This window comes from Dreissena polymorpha, chromosome 3, assembly GCF_020536995.1.
Source record: "Dreissena polymorpha isolate Duluth1 chromosome 3, UMN_Dpol_1.0, whole genome shotgun sequence".
Lineage (NCBI taxonomy): Eukaryota > Metazoa > Mollusca > Bivalvia > Myida > Dreissenidae > Dreissena > Dreissena polymorpha.
The window spans coordinates 48,037,903-48,063,470 of NC_068357.1; the positions used below are offsets into that span (position 1 = coordinate 48,037,903).

Below are 25,568 nucleotides of genomic sequence, written 5' to 3' on the forward strand. Positions count from 1 at the left end.
TTATAATATGCATCTAAATCATAAATAATTTTTTCAAGAATAATCAGACAGAAAAAACTTTGAAAATAAATTTCAAAAAATGATAAATAAAAAAAATATTAAGAATAAACAAAACACAATCTTAAATTTATACATTTCTTTTTATTTCACCAAAATGTAATAATATGCATCTAAATCATTAATACTTTTTTTCAGGAATATACAGACAGAAATAACAAAACTAAAATAATATTGCCAAGAAATCCCATTTCACTTTAAACAGTATATACACTTCCTACTAGTGAGATTTCACGATTCTAGACAATTTCTATACTTTATATTCAGCCGCACCGTACAACCTACTCACTAATCTCAAGAGTCCCGATGTACTGATCTCTTTGGCCTCATACTTTCTCCAGGCATCAAAAATCTTCCTGTCACATTCCCTATACTGGTTTCTTTGCCGTCTGCCAACACTATTATCAACCAGCTGGTCAATGTCCAACTCAGCCTCCAGTGCTTGTTTTCTGAGTGCAGGTACAAGTTTGTAGAATGTCAGTGATCTACCACCAGAAACGCCATTCAAACGTGTGTGAAAGCCTTCCACATCGTTGTTGGTTCTGACATGTAACCCGTATATACACCAACTCTGTATTGGGAAGGTCAAAGACTGAATCCAGGTTGAGTCAATGTAATTGACAAGTTTCCTGAGAGGTTCTGTGTTTGCACGCTGCGCGAGGTTCCTGAAAAGAGGTTCGATCTGACTAGACGGCACAAAAGGAAGCACAAGTAACTTGCGGACATAATCCCACAGGTCCTTGCACTCCATATAGGCTTGACCAAGCCCCACTGCTTGTACATGGCGCCACACAGACTGTGCCCAGTGGAATACGCATCCTTTAATTTCAACGCCTGGAAAGACATGTCTTATCGCTCCCCAGGATCCTGCCTCGAAGTCGACCACAAAGCCTTCCACTGAATAGGCCCCCAGAATTGATTTGATCTCACCCAGTACCGCCACATAATCTTCTTTCTTTCGCCGAGACATGAGAGCAAACAGGAGTGGAATCTGTTTCATCTTTCCATCAAATTGGATGAACCCATGGATTGACATCAGCTGCCCTCCGCGAAATGGTCTGTCTACAATCTGTGGAGGACAATATGACAATATTAAAGTATCATACATTAAAATTGAATTGTGTATCGTAATCAAGATGCATTTTTCAAGCTTAATCATCTTTTATCCTTTTATTAATTTAAGATGTGTGATGTCATAACAGCTTTCCTGCCTCAATTATAAAACATAGTTAAATAAAATCATTGCCATATGTATTGGTACTATTAAAATCCCCAAAGCCTGGAAGAGAATATACAATTAAATAAACACTTACTTTAAAGGTCCCGTCCATAAACCAGCGCTTGGTTGACCGTAGTATTTCCAGTTGCCTTGGTGTGGAAAAGAGGATGTGCCGTTCCCTGTCAACACGCAGGTCGGCTATGATGTAGTCCCCGCAGTTCAGATAGTCTTGATTCACTGCAAACTCCAGGTCAGTTGGCTCTGACGGTCTTTGGCTCTTTCTGTGACGGTTGGCCTTCCTCTGGAGGGACTCTGCTGTTGGCAGGTTTGGGCGGGTACCCCTGTCAGAAAGAGCAGTTCTCGCCAAGTCCATAGCGGAGTGGTACAGATGGTTTGAAGAGTCTTCCTTGATTTTCACAGATTTTTCCTTCTTGTACAGCAGACTTGGATCAGCGGGATGACAATGGTTGGTGCTGTTTCGAGCAAACTTGTCGCCATTACTTGTGAGCTTCGCCTGACACTTCACATTCTTGTTCCTGACACTACATCGCCAGATTGTACCGCCATTCTTCAACGTCTTAAAGACTGAGTACGAGTATCCATCTGTATTGATGACGATAGGGTTGCCGTGCTTGCTACCTGTTCAGGTTCATCATGTAGTTGGACGTCCATGGGCTCCATTTCGTGAGTGTCCTCTGGTGTGGCATCATCAAGAGACTCATTCAGATCAACAAGTGAAGGCTCAGGTTCAAGGTCATCATGTAGTTGGACGTCCATGGGCTCCATTTCCTGAGTGTCGTCTCGTGATGCATCATTAATAACATTTTGTTCTTGCAGAAGACAGGGGATACACTTGAAAGGAATGTCAAGCCCTTGTTCTACAGCCTGCTTATACTCTTTCCTGCTGATTCCTGTACAGAACAAATTTCAAACACCTATGTATTGTGCAACAAGTATTTATGATATATTCAAATTTTTTAATTTTGCATACTGTTATATCAGGGTTGGCATATTGATCGGTCAATTGAGTATTGACCGGGCTGGCGGTAAATACCCGGTTAAATACAAAGTAAGTACTGGTCATTACTGGGTATTACTGATCAATACTGGTCGTTTGAAAATTATAGCATTGAAACATCACAAAAGAAGATTTTAATCAAATACGATATTAAATCAATCATTATTCTGAAATTGATACGTTTTTTTTGTAAGTAATTTATTGTAAAAAAAATCTTTAAAGCTATAAAAAATAATTCTTTATTATTTTTGGAAACGGCCTCAAATATATAAGGACTAAGGCAATATCTTTATCTCAGTGTATCACATCTGTTACTTAAGTTTTATTACTATTGTAGTAACCATAGTATTTCACTTATCTATTGATATATCTATTTGATTAGCAGTGCATAAAATGCATGCAGTGTTATGTCTCTGATATTGACAATGAAGCAAATCTGCCCTTAGGCTATTTCATATCACCCAAACAAAAGGAGGTAACTTGCTATTAATTTAAAGCAAGTATTAATAAAGTAAAAATATCCTATATCTGTTGGTTTCAGTTAGTTTGTTAGATATTGAAATAGAAGTAACATATTGTCACAGTATGATATATAAAATTTTACTGCATACTTTAAAGTGACAGTTGTTTTATTAATTATAATATCATTAAAATTTAAAGTCAGAATTGATAATTAGGGATCATTGAAGAAATCCTTTTTTATATTGAAACACAATTAACAGGAATCTGTCACTTACTGTAGCAATCAAAGCATGTTTTCACAGTTTATGGGAGGGCCCTAATTAGCAATAGTCTGTGTATCTTTTATGGCCCCTAATAAACAGTTAGAGGGTCTTTGTCTGGCCCTAATGTGGCCCAAATAGGTACAATGTTTATCTAAGTGGCCCAGTGTTTGGCCCAGTGTTACTGTTAGTTTTACAAACTGTGTTTCATAAATGATGACACAAAACTGTGTCAATGATTTAAAACACTAAATTGGGGCATGAGTCTTAATGCAACATAAGATAAACTTAATTATTTGTATGACAACAAAAATATATATTACATGTATAATCCCTCATGTCTCTACCCATTTCATTTTTCCTGCATAAATACCATTCTGTTACATATCATATTTTTAGAAAAATTATATTTTTGTTAATAAAATGTAAATCATAAGACCATTAAATTGAATTTTATTTATGTAAAAATAAGAAAGTATTAAATTAGGATTCCAAACTTTCCACATGATGTAGTTTGTTAAAATGTAACAAATAGTTTCTAATTACTAATAATTAATGGATATGTTTTTATAGAGACTAATAATTATATAAGTTATATAAACAGATAAAACACAGATACCAAGTTATACCCAGTAATGTCCATAAGACCATTAAATTGAATTTCATTTATGTAAAAATAAGAAAGTATTATTAGGATTCCAAACTTTCCACATGATGTAGTTGATTAAAATGTAACAAATAGTTATCTAATTATTAAAATTAATGGATATGTTTTTATAGAGACTAATAATTATATAAGTTATATAATTGTGTAGGTTAAAGTTTATAAATGAGTATTAACAAAAATAAATTGGTCAAGAATGGGGCAGCTAATAAGCTTAAACCAAGTTGGTGTTTTAAATTATTTATCAGTTACAAGACCATTTGATAAAAACGGAAAATGCCCTAAGGTCCAAAATCGCATGATGTCATGGAGCTCAAATGATCTAGAATGTTTATAATAGGAAGAAGAAAATGACTTACCAGTATCACCACATCTAATATGCTGCCATAATCCACAATTATCACATGAAACAGCAAAATCAGAACTATTAACACGCTTTTTTTTACAATTTGAATCAATACACCAAAATATTTGTTTTGGGGGCATTTTGACAGAGTAACAATATATACCTATAGTATGATATTCTCTAAAATTGTTCTGGTATATATGGGGACAATGAGTAAAAACAATTTGCATTGAGTATTTGTCTTATTAACTTTGTTACGTTTGATGTTTTGATATTCTTTTGCCACGACATAAAGATGCAATATTCTTTAGAATTCATAAAATCAAACAACAACATCTTCAAATGAATTTTAATAATAATGGTGTGAACAAACTCCTTTAATTTTAGGTGTTATTATTACACTTTGATAATTAACAAATTATTTGAAAAGATCAAAGATAAATGTTTTTCACACCAAAAAATTGTTATTTCCCAATTAACACTGCACATCAATAAGACAGACATTCAGACAAACAAACAATAAAAAACACTTGGACAGACCCCCATTGGACACACATTAAAGCAGAAACACCATTAATCAAGTGAAGTGTGCCCCATGGTAGGTGTGATCACACCTTAGGAACCTAATCAATTATGTTTACATCTTGGTGGGTGTAATGTCCAGGCTTGGTGGGTGTAATGACCAGGCTTGGTGGGTGTAATGACCAGGGGTGTAACGTCCAGGGGGTGTAATGACTGGACACCTTCGGACGTTGCTATGCAAGTTAGTTCTCGATAGAATATACTGTTTTACCTTTTCGCATACAGTTGTGCAGCTGTTTTCCATGTAATGATGCAATGTTTTACGTCTGGAATACCCCCCTCGATGATTATAAATCATTAACTTCTCAAATTATAAGCATCGTCAACTTGACAAGGTTCTGTCAAGATTTAATTTTTTTATTTAATTAATAATTAGTAGAATATGTAAAGCTGAGTAACATTAATTCAGACTGATTTCTGATTAGGGCAGTGGTTCACCTGATTCTCTCATAAGTTGACCACACCACAATATATAGCAGTACAAAAACAAATAGCTTGTAATTATAATTGATAAATGTGAATGTTTAATTTATTTGTTTGCAACAATTTGGAACCTTTTGGTTTGAGCATTGTAAGCCTAGTGTATAATTGCCCCTTTGTTCAGCACACATGAATTGATATGAAATACAGCTATATCTCGTGTGGCGTATTTTCATTTAAACTCTGGATTTTAATGACTACAAGTCAGTCGTGCAGTTAAATATGTTTTAAAGCATAGAAAGAATCCAAAATTATTTTGGATTTTGTGTTTGCCATGCATAATTTAAATTTTCATAGGAATAAAATAACTTACAGCGACAGGATTACGGCTTTGTTATGTTAAGCATCGTATACAAATGTAATTAAGAATTAGTGTGGTTGTAAATAAATTTTGAGAAATGGAACGCAAAAAAATCACAGAAAATGGAAGTGCGTGCATGTTACTGTATCTTGCAACTTTATTGTTTTTAGAATTGGATTAAAGTTTAAATTTAGGTAAGTGTGTTGCTTATACTAAATTTAGTTCTTTATGTCTCCTTTGCTCTAATATGGTATGAAATGCGTATCTTGTGTAACGTAATTTCATTAAAACTCTGGATTTTAATGACGACAAATCAGACGTGTTATTTTATTTAACAGTAAAATATTTTTTAAAGCATCAAAAGATTGTAAAATATTTCCGATTGTATTTTTGTCATGCATAATTTAATCTTCCATAAGAATAAATAACTCGCTGCGTAAAGATTTCGGTTTCCTTAATCATGTTTTAGGTAAGAATGGTTAGCATTTGATACACAAATTTAAAAAAAAATAGTGTGGTTTTTAATAAATTTTGAGAAAGAGAAGGATGACCAAAATTGGAGGTTCATATCTTTGTAACTTTATTGTTTTGAGCAAAGGATTAAAGTTAAAATTGATGTACATGTAAGCGTGTTGTTAATACTAAATTTAGTTTTTTTATGACTCCTTCGCTTCTGTATATACAATGTATACACTACGAGACCCGTGATTGTTGCCTAATTTGCGGAGTCAAGGCGGACAGTTTGCTTTTTGAGTGGAAAATCACCGCGATTTCGTGTGATTCGTCACATTTATATCGGTAAATATGTCTGAGAATTTCATTAACAGAACCATATGACTACGCCATTTTTCAGAAGTGTAAAGAGTACAGTGCATAATGCGGGACGAGCGTATTTAAAAAGCTTATATCATATTTCTCGTAAATTACCAAATTATTAGTTTTGTCTAAATCAAATACCATGTATAGAGAAACAAGGTATTTATAACCGACCAATGACGAAACACTATGCAACTTTCAATTTAGACAGTGCTACATGTATATGGCAACAATATGGAATTTGAAAAGTGGTAGTGTATTTGGGCCTGGAATATATTTAAATAATGTTTACATGTTATGTTCAATAATTATTGCATGATCATTCTGCGCTGTTATATTAATTTGGAGCCGTTAAAGCTTCCGACATTACTTCATCAAATTCATGTCGGAACGGGAGTATTTTAGCTAATACGCCCATTGTATACAACAACAACAAAAGCTTTATTATTGCAATGTATAATGTAAGTGTATACATAATATATGTTACATGTACATGCGGTGATGCGAGAATCGCGGAAAAAATAACGGGTCGCGTAGTGTAGTATGAAATACATATCTCGTGTAACATAATTTCATGTAAACTCTGGACTTTAATGACGACAAGTTGGTTGTACGGTTTCCTATATTGTGTTTAAGGTCAGAATGGTTAGCATTTTATACTTTTATAATTAAAAAATAGTGTGATTTTAAATAAAATTTGAGAAAGGGAAGGAAGAACAGAAAATGGAAGTTCATATCATTGTAACTTTATTGTTTAAAGCATTGGGTTTAAGTTAAAATTGAGGTAATTGGTTGTTAATAATAAATTAAGTTTTTTTATGACTCCTTCGCTCTTGTCAAGTATGAAATACGTAAATCTTTTAAACTCTGGATTTTGTGATCGCCTTTTGTGTGTCGTCTGTTGTTAGTCGTAACATTTACCTTGTTAACACTTAAGAATGTAATGTATTGCAGATTCAGAGATGTCTGTTCTGTTTTGAAGGTCATGTGAAAAATAAACTTATGGGATGTTTGCATATTTTAATAACATATAAATATTGTTCAAATCTATTTGTTGATAGATTTAAAATAGCTAACTTTCCTCTTACATGCCCTTGTATTTCAAGATAGAATACTTTCCTTCACAGAGGAAAGAGGTCTGAGTTTGAATCTCAGTGGGGGCTTCAGAGGATGATTTATTTGTAGAAAAATGATTATATATGCTCAACTTTGTAAATGACTTAAAGCCACACACCTAAAAATTAACTGCATGGCATAGTAAATTTATGTATAAATAATAAACATATTTTTATCTTTGCCATTTAGAATATATCTGGTGATTACAAGGTAGAAATCAGTCTTTTTTGCGCTTTAAAACTTAAAAATAATTGCATTTGTCGAAATAGACATATATGTCTACAAATCCTACTTTCGGTTTAAAAGCGGTACCATTTAAACAATAATATATTATTTTCTAACTAGGCTATAGATTTAATTTTATCTATGCCAATTAGAATATACACATGTAAGGCTATAGATTTAATGACAATTTTGCACACTTTCAAATTGCATCTTTATGTATTGATTAACATGTATTTCATTTCAAAGTGTGTGGCTTTAGTCTAAGCTATGCTTAGCGCGCATGTCAGGTATTAGTCTGGTCAATACAGCCTAAACTTACAACGGCCTCGATAAATGACAACCGGCCTGTTTCACGCATGGACATTGATAGCCAAGATAATAACGGTTTGAATGACAATGATCATTATTATACATTACTATTGCTATTAAAACCACACAAATTGATTAAATTGTAATAATCAGATTTATGATTATCTTGTCAAGCGACTAGGCCGTCATGGATTTGGACCGTCCTGACCCGCATTTTAAGATGCACATAAATAGACCAATCAGGTGCCCTCGGAAAATTCCGTCAGCACAAAGAGCGTTGGTACGGAAAAGCACGTGTATAAAGACGCTATTGCTATTTTTGCACCTCAGAAAACATTCAGAGCCATAAACAAACCTATACAAACCTATGAATTTGTTTTTGTTTTTTTTACCGGACAATCAGTCCTGTAAATTTGACAGACAGGCCGTCGGTCCGGCCATGTTTGGCCAAGACTGTATACTGTCTAACTCCCCTTTCGGGTATTATTGACAGGTAATAGATATGACAGATTACTCTGTAAGTATAATTGTGCACTCAAATTTTTTATGACAAGTTGAATTATTAGTATTGTATATACCATTTCCATGCGATAAATTTTAGAAACCCATTTATTTCTCACAAACTGGGGTTGAAAAGTAAACAACAACGGGGTTTGATTTTACATTCATGAGTTTTTTGGGGTGTTTAATACATGTATAGTCATTCAAATTACTAATGTTTGATAAGGTTTTATTAATTCTGGGTATAGTTAAAAATGTTCTGTCGGTTTAAAACCATGGCCGTTGAGGGCATAGCAGTTTTCTTTATATGGGCCAGTGGCTATAGTAAAATCTTGTTACCACTCTAGAAATCACATTTACTGTGCATCCTTCAAGAAACTTGGTCAGGTCATTTGTTCTAATGATGACTTGGCTGAATTTGAAAAACTGTTTCGCTTTCTTAAATTTATGCGCAAATCTTAATGAAGTTTGGTCAGAAGATTTGTATAAATTAAATCTCAGCCAAGTTTGACACTGGGTCATTTGAGCTAACAAAATTGGTTAATATATTAAACAAACAAAAAGCATGTTTATACCACAGAAGTTACACTGTTAGTCTAATCTTCATCAACATCGGTATGCATATTTAACTTCAAAACAAATATTGGACCAGCGATTTCAATAGAAGCAGAATCCTGCGATTTGACGCGAGCAAATTAAAAATGACTCATTTTTGACGCAACCCTTTTTTCTGCTGTGTGTCATTTTGACGCATCAAAAATTTAACCCGAGGGTCAGTCAGTTAACATCTCCAGTTCCATGGTAATATATCCGCCAGTGCTCCTTATCAAAATTAATGTTTCAGTATTTGAAACTCGGTCTATAATCGAGGGAATAGAGGTCTACCCCGGGCGTTGTTTTTTATACTCTCAAGTCATAATACTACACATAAACATTCAGGGTTTTTTTCCCACTTTTTGGGAAGATAGCCCATGGCTTTGGAATTGGGAATTTTATCGGCATTTTCATGAAATTGGGAAAATAAAATTCATTAGCCTTTTTATTCCAAACAAACAGTCCACTGATTAGGGAAATACTAAATTTGATATAACTCTTTATAATCATGTTTTTTTTTGTTTTTTTTTGGAAATTGGGAATTTTTTGTCACATTTTGGGAAAAAAGTATCCTTTTTGGGATTGGGAACATAGCCGAATTTCGGCTATAAAATCGGGCCAAAAAAAACCCTGACATTAAGAAAACACATTTTCTCAATTAGATATAAATTATCCGAGTAGAATTAAATTGCAACGTCTTGACCTTTGACATTGTAATTGGCGGACGTATTGTAAATTAACATTAAACCCGCGTTCAATTAAAAATATGGCGATTCAAACAACAACAACAATTCAAATTACAAGTAATGGTGATTCAATGATGGAGATAGCATTAATTGGATTTAACGAACATTAAATAAGGTTTCTTAAACCAGATAACAACAAGGAAATTTTGGATTATTAAAGTTAAACTACTACTGGTAAGGCATTCTTAAGTGTATATATTTCCGACATGTATAGTATTCGGATAAACAGCAATAGATATACATGCATTTAGATTGTGTTTTTGTACAAAAGCTATCAAAGGGATGATGATAATATAACAAGGATAAATATGTGATGAAAAGGTGCTACAGGTACATATCTTAAATTACTTAAATGTGTTATGATGAAGTAGATTTTAATGAGCATTTATTGTTTTAACAAATAAACATAGTATAGTGATAGAAATAATAAAAGTTGTAAAATGAACATGTTTTGTTTTTGAAAAACTTAAAGTCGATATTGTTCGCACAAATTATTGATATTTTGTCCTTATCTTTGCGTACCAATTCATTAAAATATGCTGTGTTATGTATCATGGTATTTTTATTTAATAACGCAGTATAACTTTTTTAGATACATTTGTATTGTGTAACTCTTGGAGCATGTTTTTATCTAAAAAAATTGAATAATACAGACAAAAACACAATTAACGCACTTCAAAATTGACCCCAGAATTTTTCAATTTGACTCCTCAAAATTTCAGTCCAGGGGTCATTGACTCCTGGTTTTTATGGAATGAGTGCTATATTGACGTCATCATTTGATTTTAAATAGAAACAAATTCGTACCCATATTTCGTAACCATATTTTTTTCGTACCTATTTTTTTTTACCCATTTTTTCGTCCTTAAATTTTTTTCGTACCCTCATTTTTTTTTCGTACCCATTTTGTTCGTACCCAAATGTTTTTTGTACCCTAATTTGTTCGTACACAATTCTTTTTTTGTCCCCTTTTTTTTCGAACCCAAATGTTTTTCGTACCCATTTTTTTTTCGTACCCAATTTTTTTTTTGTACCCAAATTTTTTTGGTACCCAATTTTTTTTCGTACCCATTTTTTTTATACCCAAATGTTTTTCGTACCCAAATTTGTTCGTACCCAAAGTTTTTTTCGTACCCATTTTTTTCGTACCCAAATTTTTTTCGTACCCATTTTTTCGTACCAAATGTGTCCGTTCCCAATTTTTGTCTTACTCAATTTTTTTTTCGTACCCATTTTTTTGGTTCCCAAATGGTTTTCGTACCCACATTTGTTCGTACCCAAAAAATTGTTCGTACCCATCTTTTTCGTACCGAAATGTTTTTTGTACCCAAATTTTTTCGTACCCAAATTTTGTTTCGTACCCATTTTTTTCGTAGCCAAATTTGTTTCGTACCAAAACTTTTATTCGTACCCATTTCTTTTGTACCCAAATAGTTTTTTCGTACCCTAATTTTTTTCGTTCCCTATATTTTTCGTATTCTAATTTGTTTTCGTAACCAAATTGTTTTTTTTTCCTACCCACATTTTTTTCATACCCATTTTTTTTTCGTATGGAATGAGTGATGTATTGGACGTCATCATTGATGACGTTCATTCGAACGAATGATAAAGGGGGCTAAGTTTCATTAAGTTGAGGCATATAGTCGCAATTTGAGCGCCTTGAAAACTGGTCGGTAACTTTTGCTGAAATTTGACATGAATATGGACAAGAATGCGATCTACCTGTTGGCGTAGGCGTTATACCTGGGAAAAATCTAGTTTTTTTATTAAATCACGAAAAAGTTTCGCAAGTTTGACAAAACCGGAATTACAAAATGCGCTATGTGGATATACCGAATTCCTACCGAAATCCCCGAAATCAAACTTTGATATAAAACAATATTTCATTAGTGATTTCAGTGTATTTCGCAACAATCTATATTAAAATACGCAGTTTTTCGATAAATAAACAATATTAATGGGGATTTCGTGGGATCTCGGGGATTCCTGGGGATTTTGGTAATTGCGGGAATGTCGGTATTTTTTCACACCCGTCAAAATGGCCGACTTCTACAGAAAGAACGCTTAAAAAGTATTAACAAAATAACATTATCACAAACGATGTAAAGTGAACGCTACTTATCCGTTTTGTAGATAAGTATACGATCCATTGGAAAACACTAACATTTGACATAAAAAAACGCCAGTGGATATGGAAATCTTCAGCTTTCGAAATAGCAGACGGCGTCGACCAATGGCTGCGAAAAGAACGCGAGAAAGTATTAACACAATAACATAATTCAAAATGATGTAAAGTGAACGCTAATTCGCTGTTTTGTAGATAAATATACGATCTATTGAAAAACCATAACATTTGACATAAAAACACCCGTGGATATGGAAATCTTCTGCGTAACGAAATAGCAGACATCACACGGCGTCTCATCTGACTGAGTCTACGCTGTTTGCCAAGGCCGATAGTATAATGTAACTGGCAAGCATATATGCATAAGTAGGTTGTTTCGTGATTATTTACAAACGACTACATAATTCTTTTGGTTCAGCCAGTGCAACTTAACAGAAATAAGTATAAAAAGTTTCTACACCTGACAACAATATGCCAACTTAATACAAGGTAAGTTGTTTACATTATTTAAAATATTGCAAGCTTACAGTATAGAACAATAAACAGCTGGTACAATGTAATGTCATCGTTTTAATTTTAATAAGCCCGTGGTTAATTACCCTTTTTAATCTTATGGATCAATGCATCTCTTAACACCTTCAATTGACTTGTTTATGAAAAATATACACCCTCAGTGCATGTTATCCCATACACCATCACTCACTTACTAAGGCTCGATTGGTACTAAGGCTCGATTGGTCATTCTCGGCTCAGGTACTTCTTACAGGTACATGTACCCCGGGTACTCTTAACTTTACTTACATGTACCCCGGGTACGGTAAATAAACTTAAACATACCCGCAAATATTAGATTGTATCCGAGTTGTATATCCGCCAAAAATCCGATGTTAAACATGCTACAGATTAACGTAAAACAATATTGTTTACCTTAAACAATATTGTTTACCTTAAACAACCTTTTTTTTTTAAATCTGCATCAACATGCTTTTTAGTATGAGTGTTGAGAGGACGCCGTAGGAATAAGCAAGTAATCAAGAATACGTCTCTGTTTCTGCTTTTATTTCCTTCATGTATAATGATGATAAGGATTGACGACTAACATTGACGACAATGATCACAAACATTTACGACTAACACTGACAACAAGCATTGGCGACTAGATGTAACATTGACGATTCTCTACAATAAATGAAATTAACAATAAAAAATGAATAATAAGATTATAGTACAACAGATATGCTTTTCAAAGTATAATATAATAGCATACACTCATTAGAATAAGAGGTTTCATAAATAACAATTTGAAACATTTTCAATCAATATCTAAATATCTTATACAATATTTATTACACAGCATGAATTAATTGTTAAAACATAATATAAATACCGAATATGGTGTTCCCCATTTAACGGACCTCGCAAACCAAATAATGTTTCTTTAAAAAAATCTATGGCGTTAAAAAGTGAACGTGCAACGTCGCGGAAAATATTATACTTGACGACGTCATACAATGATGCGACTTTAAACAATTTAAGATTTAAAATTAAATCACATTTATGATTTTAACAATTAGTTTTGATAATATAAATGCCATTTAACAGAAAATTGACATAAATGTGAACATAATTAATTTTTACAACATAGCCGACAACAACCGATTTAGTGTTAAAATTCCCCGGTATGTTTTAGTAAATTTACCGTACCCAGGGTTTGGGCCTTACTAACTGTATTATTATTATATCTCACCGACTACCTTTACCTTGAAATTTATGTAAATTCCGGCTTTCTTTACTTTTATTTTTCATTCATTTGATTACACAATTGTTGACGTATCTCGTGGAAAATTATTTGAATCTTTGGATTTTAATGACGACAAGCTGGAAGTGTCAATTTATTTTAAAAACGAATCTAAGATGTATGTACATGTAAGTATTGTGTGTTTGTCATGCATAATTAAGTGTTTTCCAGAAAAAATTGAGTAGCCAGTTATATGGCCGGCAACTATGCAGTAAAACGAAAGCATTTGTGACATTTACTTGATATATTTGGGAAAAGTAGCCGGCATCAAGAGTAAATGTAACCGGCAAAATCACTGGCTGCCGGTATTTAAGTTAAGAGAACACTGATAATAGTAAACTAAATCTCTACGACAGGATCACAGCTTTGTAAAATTGTTTTTTGGGTGATAATGGTTAGCAATTCATACAAATGTTATTAAAAAATATTGTGGTTTAAAATTCATTTTGAGAATGGGATGGAAGAACAGAAAATGAAAGGGTATACAGGGATGAAAATTAGTGGTTTCCCGTGAGCCCGGGGCAAGTAGTTTTGGCCTGGACAACTCAATTTCCAAAGTTGATAGTCCGGCCGGGCAACTTGTTTTTTTTTTTTAAAGCTTAAAACAATTCAGTGCAATAAAAATTGAATAACAATTGACCACCATGGATCAATACTAGTTAAATAACATTCATTATTAAGGAATAGAAAATGATTAAATTCAGACTCATAATAAAACATCATTCATTGAGAAGTGCAATGTCAGCAAATTTATTTAATTATCTATTATTTTATTAAAAGAAAGTATAATATACACATGTACATAATTCTGGGCTGGTTATTCTTTATCTGGGCAACCAACATACTAAAGATGGTTGTCAGTGCGGGCAACCAATAGTAATAAGTTAGTTTTAATCAATGAAATATCTTTGTAACTTTATTGTTATAAGCATTGCATTAAAGTTGTGATTTAGGTAAGCTTGTCGTTTATAGTAAATTTACTTTTTAGCTCGACTATTATATATGAAATATATATAGAGGAGCTATCCTACTCAACCCGGCATCGGCATAAGCGTGCAAATGTTATAGTTTGCGTACCATCCCAAATATTTCCTATGTCCCTTGACATATTGCTTCCATATTTTGCATACGTGTTAACCAACATGACCCCAACCTAAAAACAAGAGCAGACAACTGTATCACTTGCATTTTGTAAGAATTATGACCCTTTTTCCACGTAGAATATGCATATTATTTATAAATCTACAGTGTTCGAAATTTGCACTAGCCCGGGGCTAGTTGATCTCGTTTTGGGCTACTGAATTTCCATGGGTACTAGCCCGATTGGCCCATTGATTTTTCAAACATTTGAAATAAAAAATGCTCAAAAATATTATTTTCATCCATCGCTTGAACCATATCTTGCGTTTATTTAGCGTCGTATCGCGTTTCCTCACCCTTCCGATTATGTTGACATGACGAGAGTTTGAATGACAAATTTTTTTTTGATACTGTGCGAATAAAATGCGGATCTACCCAGGTTGTTCAATTTGCTGTACTTTCAGCAAACCATACAAGTCTACAAATGTTTTTAATGTCCCCCATCTTGGATTTGTAATGATCTATTGACAAATCAACGCATTGAACTATCATATTTTAATAGAATATGTCAACCAAATTATATATTGATTGCGTAGTTGCTTGGTTACTTTTTACTGGTTTTCAGTTTAGGCAGTTTAACGATATGCATATTTTATTTCACGTGCAAAGACTTATATTGATATGTTTTTGGACAGTTGTTTCCGGATACGGTATTATCTGTCGATTTTAATTTATTTTCGACTTTCTTGATAAAAAAATATCTAGAATGATGAATACACATGCGATTTTACGGATGGTCTGGTTGATATTTTTTTACATTGTACTCACCAGAATTGGACCTAGAAAGACTATAAAAAAGAACAATAAGCTAGGGGGAGGAGACACTGCCCTCTATTCGCTTTATCATACGGCCTCAGACTTTAGGCTTAATGTTTCGGATTTCTAATTTAGGACAATTGACATCTAAAATTATTTACAGATTGGATAACAAAACCTTTGCTTCTTGACTGCATGTTAGGTATTGATTGACGAATATCGTCATACATAAATATTATAATCGTATTGTGTCATTGAAATATTATAATAACATTTCCTGCTAATTGGGATCAACTGTTAGTTGCAATCCTCATCATTACACCCTACCTGCAATAAAAACTATCCAGAACCGTCAAAAATATAAACTTATTTTAAAAACTTGTGATAAACAGTTCGGGCTAGTAAACTTTGGTTCGGGATAGTGAAAAAATCCATCTGGTAGCCCGAACGGGCTAGTGGTTTAAAAAGTGAAATTCGCACACTGACTTTATGTTAAATTGTGCGTAACACCCCAAATATTTCCTATATCCCTTGATATATTGCTTTCATATCTTGAATAATGTTAACGTGCATATTTTTATTAACGTCTTGTTATTGTAGTGTACATATTTTTCGGATTTCGGACAGTTCATTCATCGAGTATTATTGTTGTGGTTTTGTGAGTACTCTTCATGTAAAATACTGCTGTTTAGATGTTCAGTTTTAGTCGTATATCAGGATTCAATACCTATACCTTAGTGAAAATGGCATTGGAAGAACATTTGTTCATTGCATTAGATAGAATTAAACATTATTATTATCTATCTATCTTATTGTTTATTGCAGTTTCAGTAATATTCTGTCTATAAATGATTTCAACATGATATAATTATAAATCATGGCAGGCTAGGAAATGTGTATATATGAAGCAAAAATTAAAAATAGACAGTTCATTTTTTTCCCATTTACATGTATGTATATTTATCTATGTAGACATCTTTTGTGGTAAACAGTTATGCAACATGTCAGAAAACGCCCAGGACAAATATATCGACATAATGATTTTTTCACTTATGTGGGTGTATGTTGGCTCCACTTCACACGATACAGTCATTGTAGTTTAATTGAAAAATGCATCTTACAATGTGAGATGAGTTCTGGGTTCAAGCCCCAGCAGTGGCCTATCAAGTGTGAAATACGGAGCCATTATCATTAAATATACACAGTTCTTTCTTTAAACAATACAATTAAATATAAGGAATAATGTTAAAGGGGCATTGCTGCTTAGCTATTTTTGACATTGAATAACAGGGTTTATATACACCTCAAGGATAAATGCTTCTAAATTTGTAAAAAAACAAACCAGTCGAAGAGTGCAGAATATTAAACATTTGCAACTTTCTGATGTCTAAAATGTCTTAAATGCCACTTTAAGTTTGTTTTTTTTTGTACAAAATGACCCATTTTGTGCTGTCCATTATCGGTTAATGTTTTACGCTGTCAGGTCCAGAAGCGCTCATTCTGTAGCTTGTTTGGACCATAATCTATAATGCGACCAAGTTTCAGCAGATTCGGCCCAGTGGTTCTGATTTTATACCCTGTGCCTATTGAGTATAAGTACTATTACTCACTGATTTATGCATTATGAGCTCGGCTGTTTTCGGAAAAAACCTCAGGTTTTGTCATAGCCAGCTCATTGTGTCATGTCGTGTCTTTTCGCCATCCGGCGTCTGCCATGCTAAAACCTTAACATGAACCCATTGTACCCACAATTTTTTTTCGTACCCATTTGTTTGTACCCAAATATTTTTCGTACCCAATGTTTTTCGTACCCAAATGTTTTTTGTACCCATTTTTTTCATACCCAATTTTCTTTTTTCGTACCCCAATTTTTTTTCGTACCCAATTTTTATTTATCGTACCCAAATTGTTTTCGTACCCACATGTTTTCGTACCCAATTTTTTTTTTGTACCCACTTTTTTCGTAACCACTTTTTTTGTACCCAAATTTTTTTGTACCCAATTTTTTTCCGTACCCAAATTTTTTTCGTACCCATTTTTTTTCTACCCAATTTTTTTTCGTACCCAAATTTTTTCGTACCCAATCTTTTTATTGCCATTTTTCTTCGTACCAAAATTTTTTTCGTACCCAACTGTTTTTGTACCCAAATTTTTTTATTCGTACCCATTTATTTTTTTCGTACCAAATTTTTTTTGTCGAAATAATCGGCTTTCAATTTGATTTGATCTCCCCACTCATTCCATCCCGCGAAACCCTTAAGGTGTCGCAACTCTGGTATAAATAGAATGAGCAGATAAAAAATAAAGTAATATAATAACACAATCACATCATTTACAGTACACAATGGTAAATTAAAACGCTCATAAGAAAAGCTGAAAACAGAAAAAGACAGAATAAAATATTTAATAAAATTGGTAACGTGTCATAATTATTTAAATGAAATAAATGCATAATTAGATGTTTATTTTTGAATAAATACTTTTCATCGATTTCACACCTTAGATTTAAATTATTCTAATGATTGTTTTTATTCTAGCGACTCCATCATGTATTTCATAGTGTTATGCCTTGTTTTATGTACGTAAGTTGTTGTTGTGGGAGTACATGTTAACCTATGAATTTGAGCTCGATCGTGTCGACGGCTTCAGATAAATTAGCCCTTCAACTGAATCTCAAACATTTAGGGATATCTTAAGCTATTAAATCAGACCCGATTTGTTCTCTTATGGGACTCAGAAGAACGCCGACGGTTCGGTATTGGTTTATAAAAAGCAAATACGTTTAATTGATATCCCTTGCCATAACTAAATTTTGTGACAGACGGACGGTCGGACGGTCTTACAGACGGACGGAATGACGGACAACGCCAATCGGCTTTTGCGGAGGATAAAACATATTTGGGAATAACTAGCCTTTGTGCGTTTAGGTACAGAGAACGTTCGCCAATGGTTATCGCTAACAAAAAGTGTTCTATAATGTTGGTGCGGTTTTAAAGAGTTGCTGCAATATAAGAGAATATGCTAGCCGTTGTGCGTTTAGGTACAGAGAACAGTTGCCAATGGTTGTCGCTTACAAAATGTGTTGATAATGTTGGTGCAGTTTAAAGGTACCTATATTTTTGACGGTAACTACATTCTGCAGCATCATATGCATCCGTCATTTAAGTGCGTAAGCAATAAAATGCAAACGTTCGCAGTGACCTTAATTGCGAACGAGTTAGCAAACGTTCGAAACGCAAAAAAAACATTTGTAGGAGATAAATTCGTGTTATAACCTGATCGTCCGTAACCAAAGGAATAAGGTCGCAGTGGTGTAGTTGATAAATTATGGTGTCCGCCTAGCGATCGGGAGGTCACGGGTTCGATCCCCACTGTGGGAGCGTTCTTAAGATTTCTCCCATAGACACCACGTACTTGTTATAATCCTAGGAAACGGACTCGAGAGCGTTTCAAATAAGCCTTAGGCTTTCTATGCGATCGAGCCAAAATAAATAGGTTTAAACTAACCTTACCTAAGGAAAGTGATCAATTACCTACAACCGAAGACGTCATAGTTGATCGTTTCATTATTCTAAGTCTTTTTGCAATACGTGAGCACATAAAGGGTTACAAAGTACATTTTTCCTTATAAAGGCTTGACGTACCGACCATGAATTATCGTGTATACGGCGAAAGATTGAAATGTATTTGCGAATACTATCACGTTCCATATAAACAGTTAAGATTAAAGCTAAAAAAAATGCACCGACCTACCCTTATCAAAATGTGATTACAAAATCAACATATATGTTTTGTGTGTAAAGCTAAAAGACAGCAATAGAAAACTGGAATGTAATTTATTGCGCATTTATTGAAAAGCATTTCGTCAGTTAACTCTCTTATCACCGAAATACTCGCTTTAGAGTGTTTTACACGACTCCAATCGTGATAAGAAAAAAGCTTAGGGTAGAGATAATATTGTGTTGTCGCCAACGTTGAACCAATTAGTAAGCCGGTGATGGTTGCGTTGGATCGCTTGAGAGGTATTTAACAAGTTAGGTACAACGTTGAAATAGATTAGGCCAGTAATTTTCCCTGGAGTATATTAATCGGCTGAAATCCAGATATGCCAATTTGTATAGGTCTCATTTGCTTCGATAAGCATTCTTAAACACGTACACTTTTCTTTCGTCAACTGAAGGCCAAACGAAAACTTTAAACTTCAAAGGTGATTACATATACCGACATCTGTTGATATTTACATTGAAATAGAACGATAATAAATGACAGAAAAAAAAACATATAGAAGAATAAGAGAGATATGGACTTATTTCATACACGCGCTGTTTGAGTGAATCTAAAGTATATTGCTGCGTTAGCTTTTTTTAATTATACACCATATATGTTTTTAGCGATACATATATGAGGAACATACATACCCTGTTGACTGTATAATTTATCGTTTATCTGTTATAGAAATACATTTTTCGCCGTACACATTTATTGTATACACATACGATATAGGAATATTGTATTTGTATTTGCATACATATTAACAGAGGCATCGGTTATTTTGGAACCAAACTAAAAATATTGCTGTTTTATCTACAAAAAGTATAGTACATAATATGTTTTTATATAAAATGTCAAATATTAAGTATTGTAGTGTTTGTGTGTGTGTGTGTTGGTTTTATTTCTAGTATCTCTGTTTAAATGCATAATAATTTAATGTTTAAATACTAGAGTAATTGTAACATGTCACAAACTCTGACACGTTTATTAATATTTCTCATGTGATGTTTAAGAACGCGGATAAGAATAGACCTTTTGTTAATATATTGGACCTGTTGCTTAATCAAAGTACTGACAGTACTGGTGTGACGATGCTTTTGAGAGGATGGATATAAAAGCATCAAGTTAAGTTTATCTACATCACCACAATCATTACAATTGTGTATGTTGGTACGAAAAAAAAATTGGGTACAAAATTTTGCGAAAAAAAATGGGTATGAAAACAAATTTGGGTACGAAAACATATTTGGGAACAAAAAAAATGGGACCGAAAATTTTTTGGGTACGAACAAAAAATTGGGAATGAAAAAAAAATTGGGTACGAAAACAAAAATTGGGTACGAAAAAATTTAGGTACGGAAAAAAATTGGGGGAACCGGAAAGTTATACCTGTGGGGAACTTGACCCACACTCGCACATTTTCGGCCCTTTCCGTCAAACATCAGATAAGTTCCTCGAAGGCAATAGTATGAATACACATTTCGGAAGTGGAAATGCGGTCCTACCTACGCGCGTCAAAATGTAAGCGAAATATGTACACAAGTCTGTCAGGAATGATTGAATTAACGAAGAAAATCGTGTATTGATGTAAGTTTTTTGAAGAAATGTGCAGAAAATATATTAAACAAGAGCTGTGTTTGTGAAACACAATGCCCCCTGCTGCGCAGCTTTGAAGCCATATATTTTACCTTTGACCTTGAAGGATGTCCTTGACCTTTCACCACTCAAAATGTGCAGCTCCATGACATACACATGCATGCCGAATATGGAGTTGCTATCTTCAATATTGCAAAATTTGACCTTTGACCTTGACCTTGAAGGATGACCTTGACCTTTCACCAATCAATATGTGCAGCTCTATGAGATACGCATGCACGCCAATATTGAAAAAGTTATGGCCAATGTTAAAGTTTTCGGACTGACAGACAGACGCTTTATATTTGACATTTGACCTTGAAGGATGACCTTCACCTTCACCTTTTACAACTGAAAATGTGCAGCTCCATGAGATGCACATGTATGCCAAATATCAAGTTGCTATGTTCAATATTAAAAAAGTTATGGCCATTAAAGTTTTCGGACGGACGGACAGACTGACACACTGACTGACACAAAGCATAAATAATGATATAAATATACTGATTGAGATTATAATAATCTGAGAACTATAGCCAGGTCAATTAAGGACTTAAAATACAATTTTGTGTCCTGATTTCATGAAGAAATGACCATGCATGTCCTAGAATTTTAAATTCAAGACCCTGGTGTGACACATTGGTAGCATTACCGTTGAACTGTTACCAGGCTTATGAAATAAGTTTTTATCGAACTATCTACGGAAATCTAAATCAGGCACTGATTTTTCTTGTTTTAATACAGTCATAGATCAGTTGTGGCTTCTGGGTAATGACCAATTTTTGCTAAATTGTCACACCCTTAAAACTTTCCACACGTTTATAATAGCAAATCTGGATTTAGGTGATCTTCAATGGTACATTTAAACTTTAGCTCTGTTACAAGAGTGCTGGTAAAGTCTAGTCACATATTTAAATCTAGGCCATGTCAAAATCAATGTGTCAAAGACAAATGAAATTTGTCATTAATTATTGTCCAGTTGTTAACTACTGCTGTAAGTTTTTATATAATATGACTGATGAACATCATGTGAGAGAAAATTCACATTATCATTGTATATCAGGTTTAGCAGCCTTTTAGATAACAAAGTATGCTAGTTTTCAATGTCGCTTCTGGGGATCGAACCCGTAGGGCTTTTAGGAAGATTCTGAAATTCTCGATCCCTCGAGAGCAACCAAACCAAAAATTAAGTCAAATATTGCCGACTCGGTTTTTTGAGTCGGTTCATGAGGGATAATGGAGCTTGATTGGTCATTGTCGGCTCTGGTACTACTTAAATGTACCCCGGGTTCTCTTAAGTATACTTACATGTACCCTGGGTACTCTAAGTATACTTACATGTACCCCAGGTACGGTAAATAAACGTTATTGTACTCGGTCCATATTAGACTGTACCCGAGTTGTATTCGCGCCCAAAATCCGATGTCGTAAAACGCGCAACCGATTATCTTAAACACACTTCTCTTCAAAAAACACTGCATCAACATGCTTTTTGAGTATGTGTTCCGATAATATAGGGGCCATTCTACAGAAAATTGACATAAATGTGTCTATATAATTATTACAAAAAAATAGTCGACAACGACTGATTTAGGGTTAAATTTCCCGGGTACATTTTAGTATATTTACCGCACCCGGGATACATGTAAGTATACTTAAGAGTACCCGGGGTACATGTACGTAGTACCCGAGCCGACAATGAACAATAGAGCGATACTGGACGGTGCAACATCTCTCACGCCCCCTAGCATCGCCTTTAGCAGTATTCAATTCTCAACAGGAAAGTGCTGGAGTCATTGATCCCGAGGGACAAGAAAAACAATTGATTAATGTTCAAAATAAATAATTTGATTAATGACAATTTTATTATTTGAGCCAGGTCACAGGAAAAGCGCAGTCAAATCAGTATCCAATTAAATTATTTGTTATTGTCAGAAAAACGCTTTTAAGCAAACAGCTTTCAAGCGACTGCAGGCTGATCTAGATCCAAACTGGCCACAATCGCCTTAATGTCTCTTTTACTGTGACACAGTTCATTTAACTTTAAAATGATAAAAAGTACTAACACTAAGAAAGAGTACAAACCAGTAAAGAGTTTGAAATCAATGTTGAATTTCAGGACACCTTGGTGATCTGCAAATCCCCGATGAAATGTTGATATCGGATATCAAAGTCATTCAATAAGTCGCAAAATGCTCGAATACAATTTATAAAGCACAATGTGACTTATATTGATAACTAAAAATACCAGTATGCCAGTTTTGCCGTGTCAAGCTGTTACGATCCAGAAAGTCCTTCATTCACATCGAGTATATATCCATCGAATTCCAACTATTGTTGTCATAAGCGGAGATTTAGTGAATAAATAATTCATATATCCTAAATGACAGCTTCTAAATAGCGAAACAAGCCAATGTATGCAGTAAGAAAGTTTTGAATCGAGACTCTCATGGGGGCGGCCATTGTTGAATGTTGAAACACGAACGACAACTCTGCTAGGAGAATGTTATCAATGACGAGCAATCTCCTACGCAGTGGCGAATGCAAAAGGGAAGTAACTGAAAAATCGAGTTATCTCAATCGGACTGGCTCGGTCTTTTACATAGGTCGCCATTGTGAATTTTTTTTGATGGTTATCATACTTTTGTCCCCGCATCGTCAAAAAAAGCTTTCAATAAAATCACTTAGTTCAAATTAGAGACACTTGTTTTATAAGTGATATTCAGGTTGATTGATAACCTTAATATTTAATATATACTGTCTTACTGTTTTTGTATCGATTTAATCGTTTATATTGATAATTATACAAAATAATATTTATATTTCGTTATTGATCACTGTACCCATGTGCGTTTTTGTTACTCGAATCTGTAAATAGGTATACATGCAACAGATGCATCAGCCAATTTGCGTCTCGACAGCCTTTTAAGCTCTACCGCCGATCTTTAATGTTTGTCATTAGCCGTAAATATCGAAACATTCATGCCCGGTGAACGTTAATAAATGGGCCGTGCTCTGTGTAAAAGAGGTTTAATGTATGTGCGCAAAGTGTCGTCCCAGATTAGCCTGTGTAGTCCACACAGGCTAATCAAGGCCGACACTTTACGCTTGTATGATATTTTTCGTTTCAAGAAAGTTTCTTCTTAGCAAAAATATAGTTAAGTATAGCGGACTACACAGGCTAATCTGGGACAACACTTTACGCACACAACCCCTAAATCACAGAGCACTGCCCAAACGTATTTCACAGTTCTGTCATGAAACGTGCGTTAATTGATAACGGTAACTTTGTTCACTGACGTAACGTTAGCCGTCAAGATCAATTTATCACGCTGTCAATTCTACACCATTTTTGTCAGCTGTAGCAATTTAAGGTCTAAGTCTGATATATGATTTTCATAGAAACGCTTTCATACGAGTGTTAACCTTGGAAAAAAAACTTTAACTTGCATTTACAAACATAGAATGGTTGATACATTATGAACATTTATATCACTGTGTAGCTTCATGAAAATGCATTTATTAGTTGACGGTTTGAGAAGAAGTATGTAGTCATAGTGTAAGATTATACTTAATTGTGTGCAGTTTATTGCAATCAGCGAATTGGAAAATAAACCGATAACCATATATATAAAACCAGTATGGAGGCTATAAAAGAAGCGTGAAACATTGAACAATGTCATTGTTTAATGTAGATTTAATTCATACATAATTGTCGTTTTAAAAATCGTTGCTTGTTTAAGTCAATTCAACTTTTGTTTAACCGGTCATGCTTAAGCTTATTAAAATAGACTCTTCGTTGGCTCAAGAGATATTTTTCACTTTGACAACGTAGATTCATGTCTTAAAAAAACAACTCCAAAATTGACCAAAGTTAAATCAGCGTGAATCGTACATATCAACAAAATGTTCACGTCTGTTACACTGACCCGATTAAATCACGTGATCATGTCTACTTCACCCGTCAATCACTTCCACACGCGCTTTTCAATAACCTATAGTTTGTTTCAATATTTGAGGTTACTATACATTTAAAATGTACTAGGCCCAGGTAAAAGTCCAATAACTAGGTCAAATAATCAACTGGACACCCACCCCCTATCCAATTCCCTAAATAATCATTACCTAGGAAAATGTATGTTATTTATTTTTCTAAGTAGATCTTACCTAACCATGTCATGTTAGAATTATGTATATATGACTATATTGTTCTGTATACTCATGTGTTTTGCTATTGTAACTTGAGTTAAATAAAGTTCTGTTCTGCATGCTAGAGTATCATTATTGGCCTATTCAGTTTTTGAAAACTATATTTACATGCGAAGAAAAAAAGTGAAGTTCTCATTAAGAAGCAAGAACTAGTTTAGTTAAGTTGTGAAACATACAAAATATGATCACCTTACACAAAAATGCACATAAAACAATAAAGAGGGAAAGACCTATAAAACTATGACGACATACCATGTTATTTCACAGTAAGTCGATATAAACTAATCCGGCATGACCATAGTATTGGGGTGTACCATGTACGCTTCTATAGTCATCTGTTTAAATAAAGGTCTAATAGGCAGTTATTTTTTTTAACGCCGAGAAAAAGATAAAATGTCAAACGCGATTGCATGTACTACGGAAGCGTATATGGTACTC

General features: G+C 33.9%; 1 protein-coding gene across 1 annotated transcript; it reads right to left on the reverse strand.

Moving 5' to 3' along the window:
• On the reverse strand, positions 1-25,101 carry LOC127872196 (uncharacterized). The gene is made up of 4 exons (XM_052415526.1): positions 25,089-25,101; positions 2,128-2,187; positions 1,371-1,915; positions 1-1,126 (listed from the first exon to the last, which is right to left on the reverse strand). The coding sequence occupies exons 1-4, from the start codon at positions 25,099-25,101 to the stop codon at positions 308-310; spliced, it is 1,437 nt and encodes a 478-aa protein (XP_052271486.1). The 3' UTR covers positions 1-307.
• Positions 25,102-25,568: the final 467 nt, after the last annotated feature.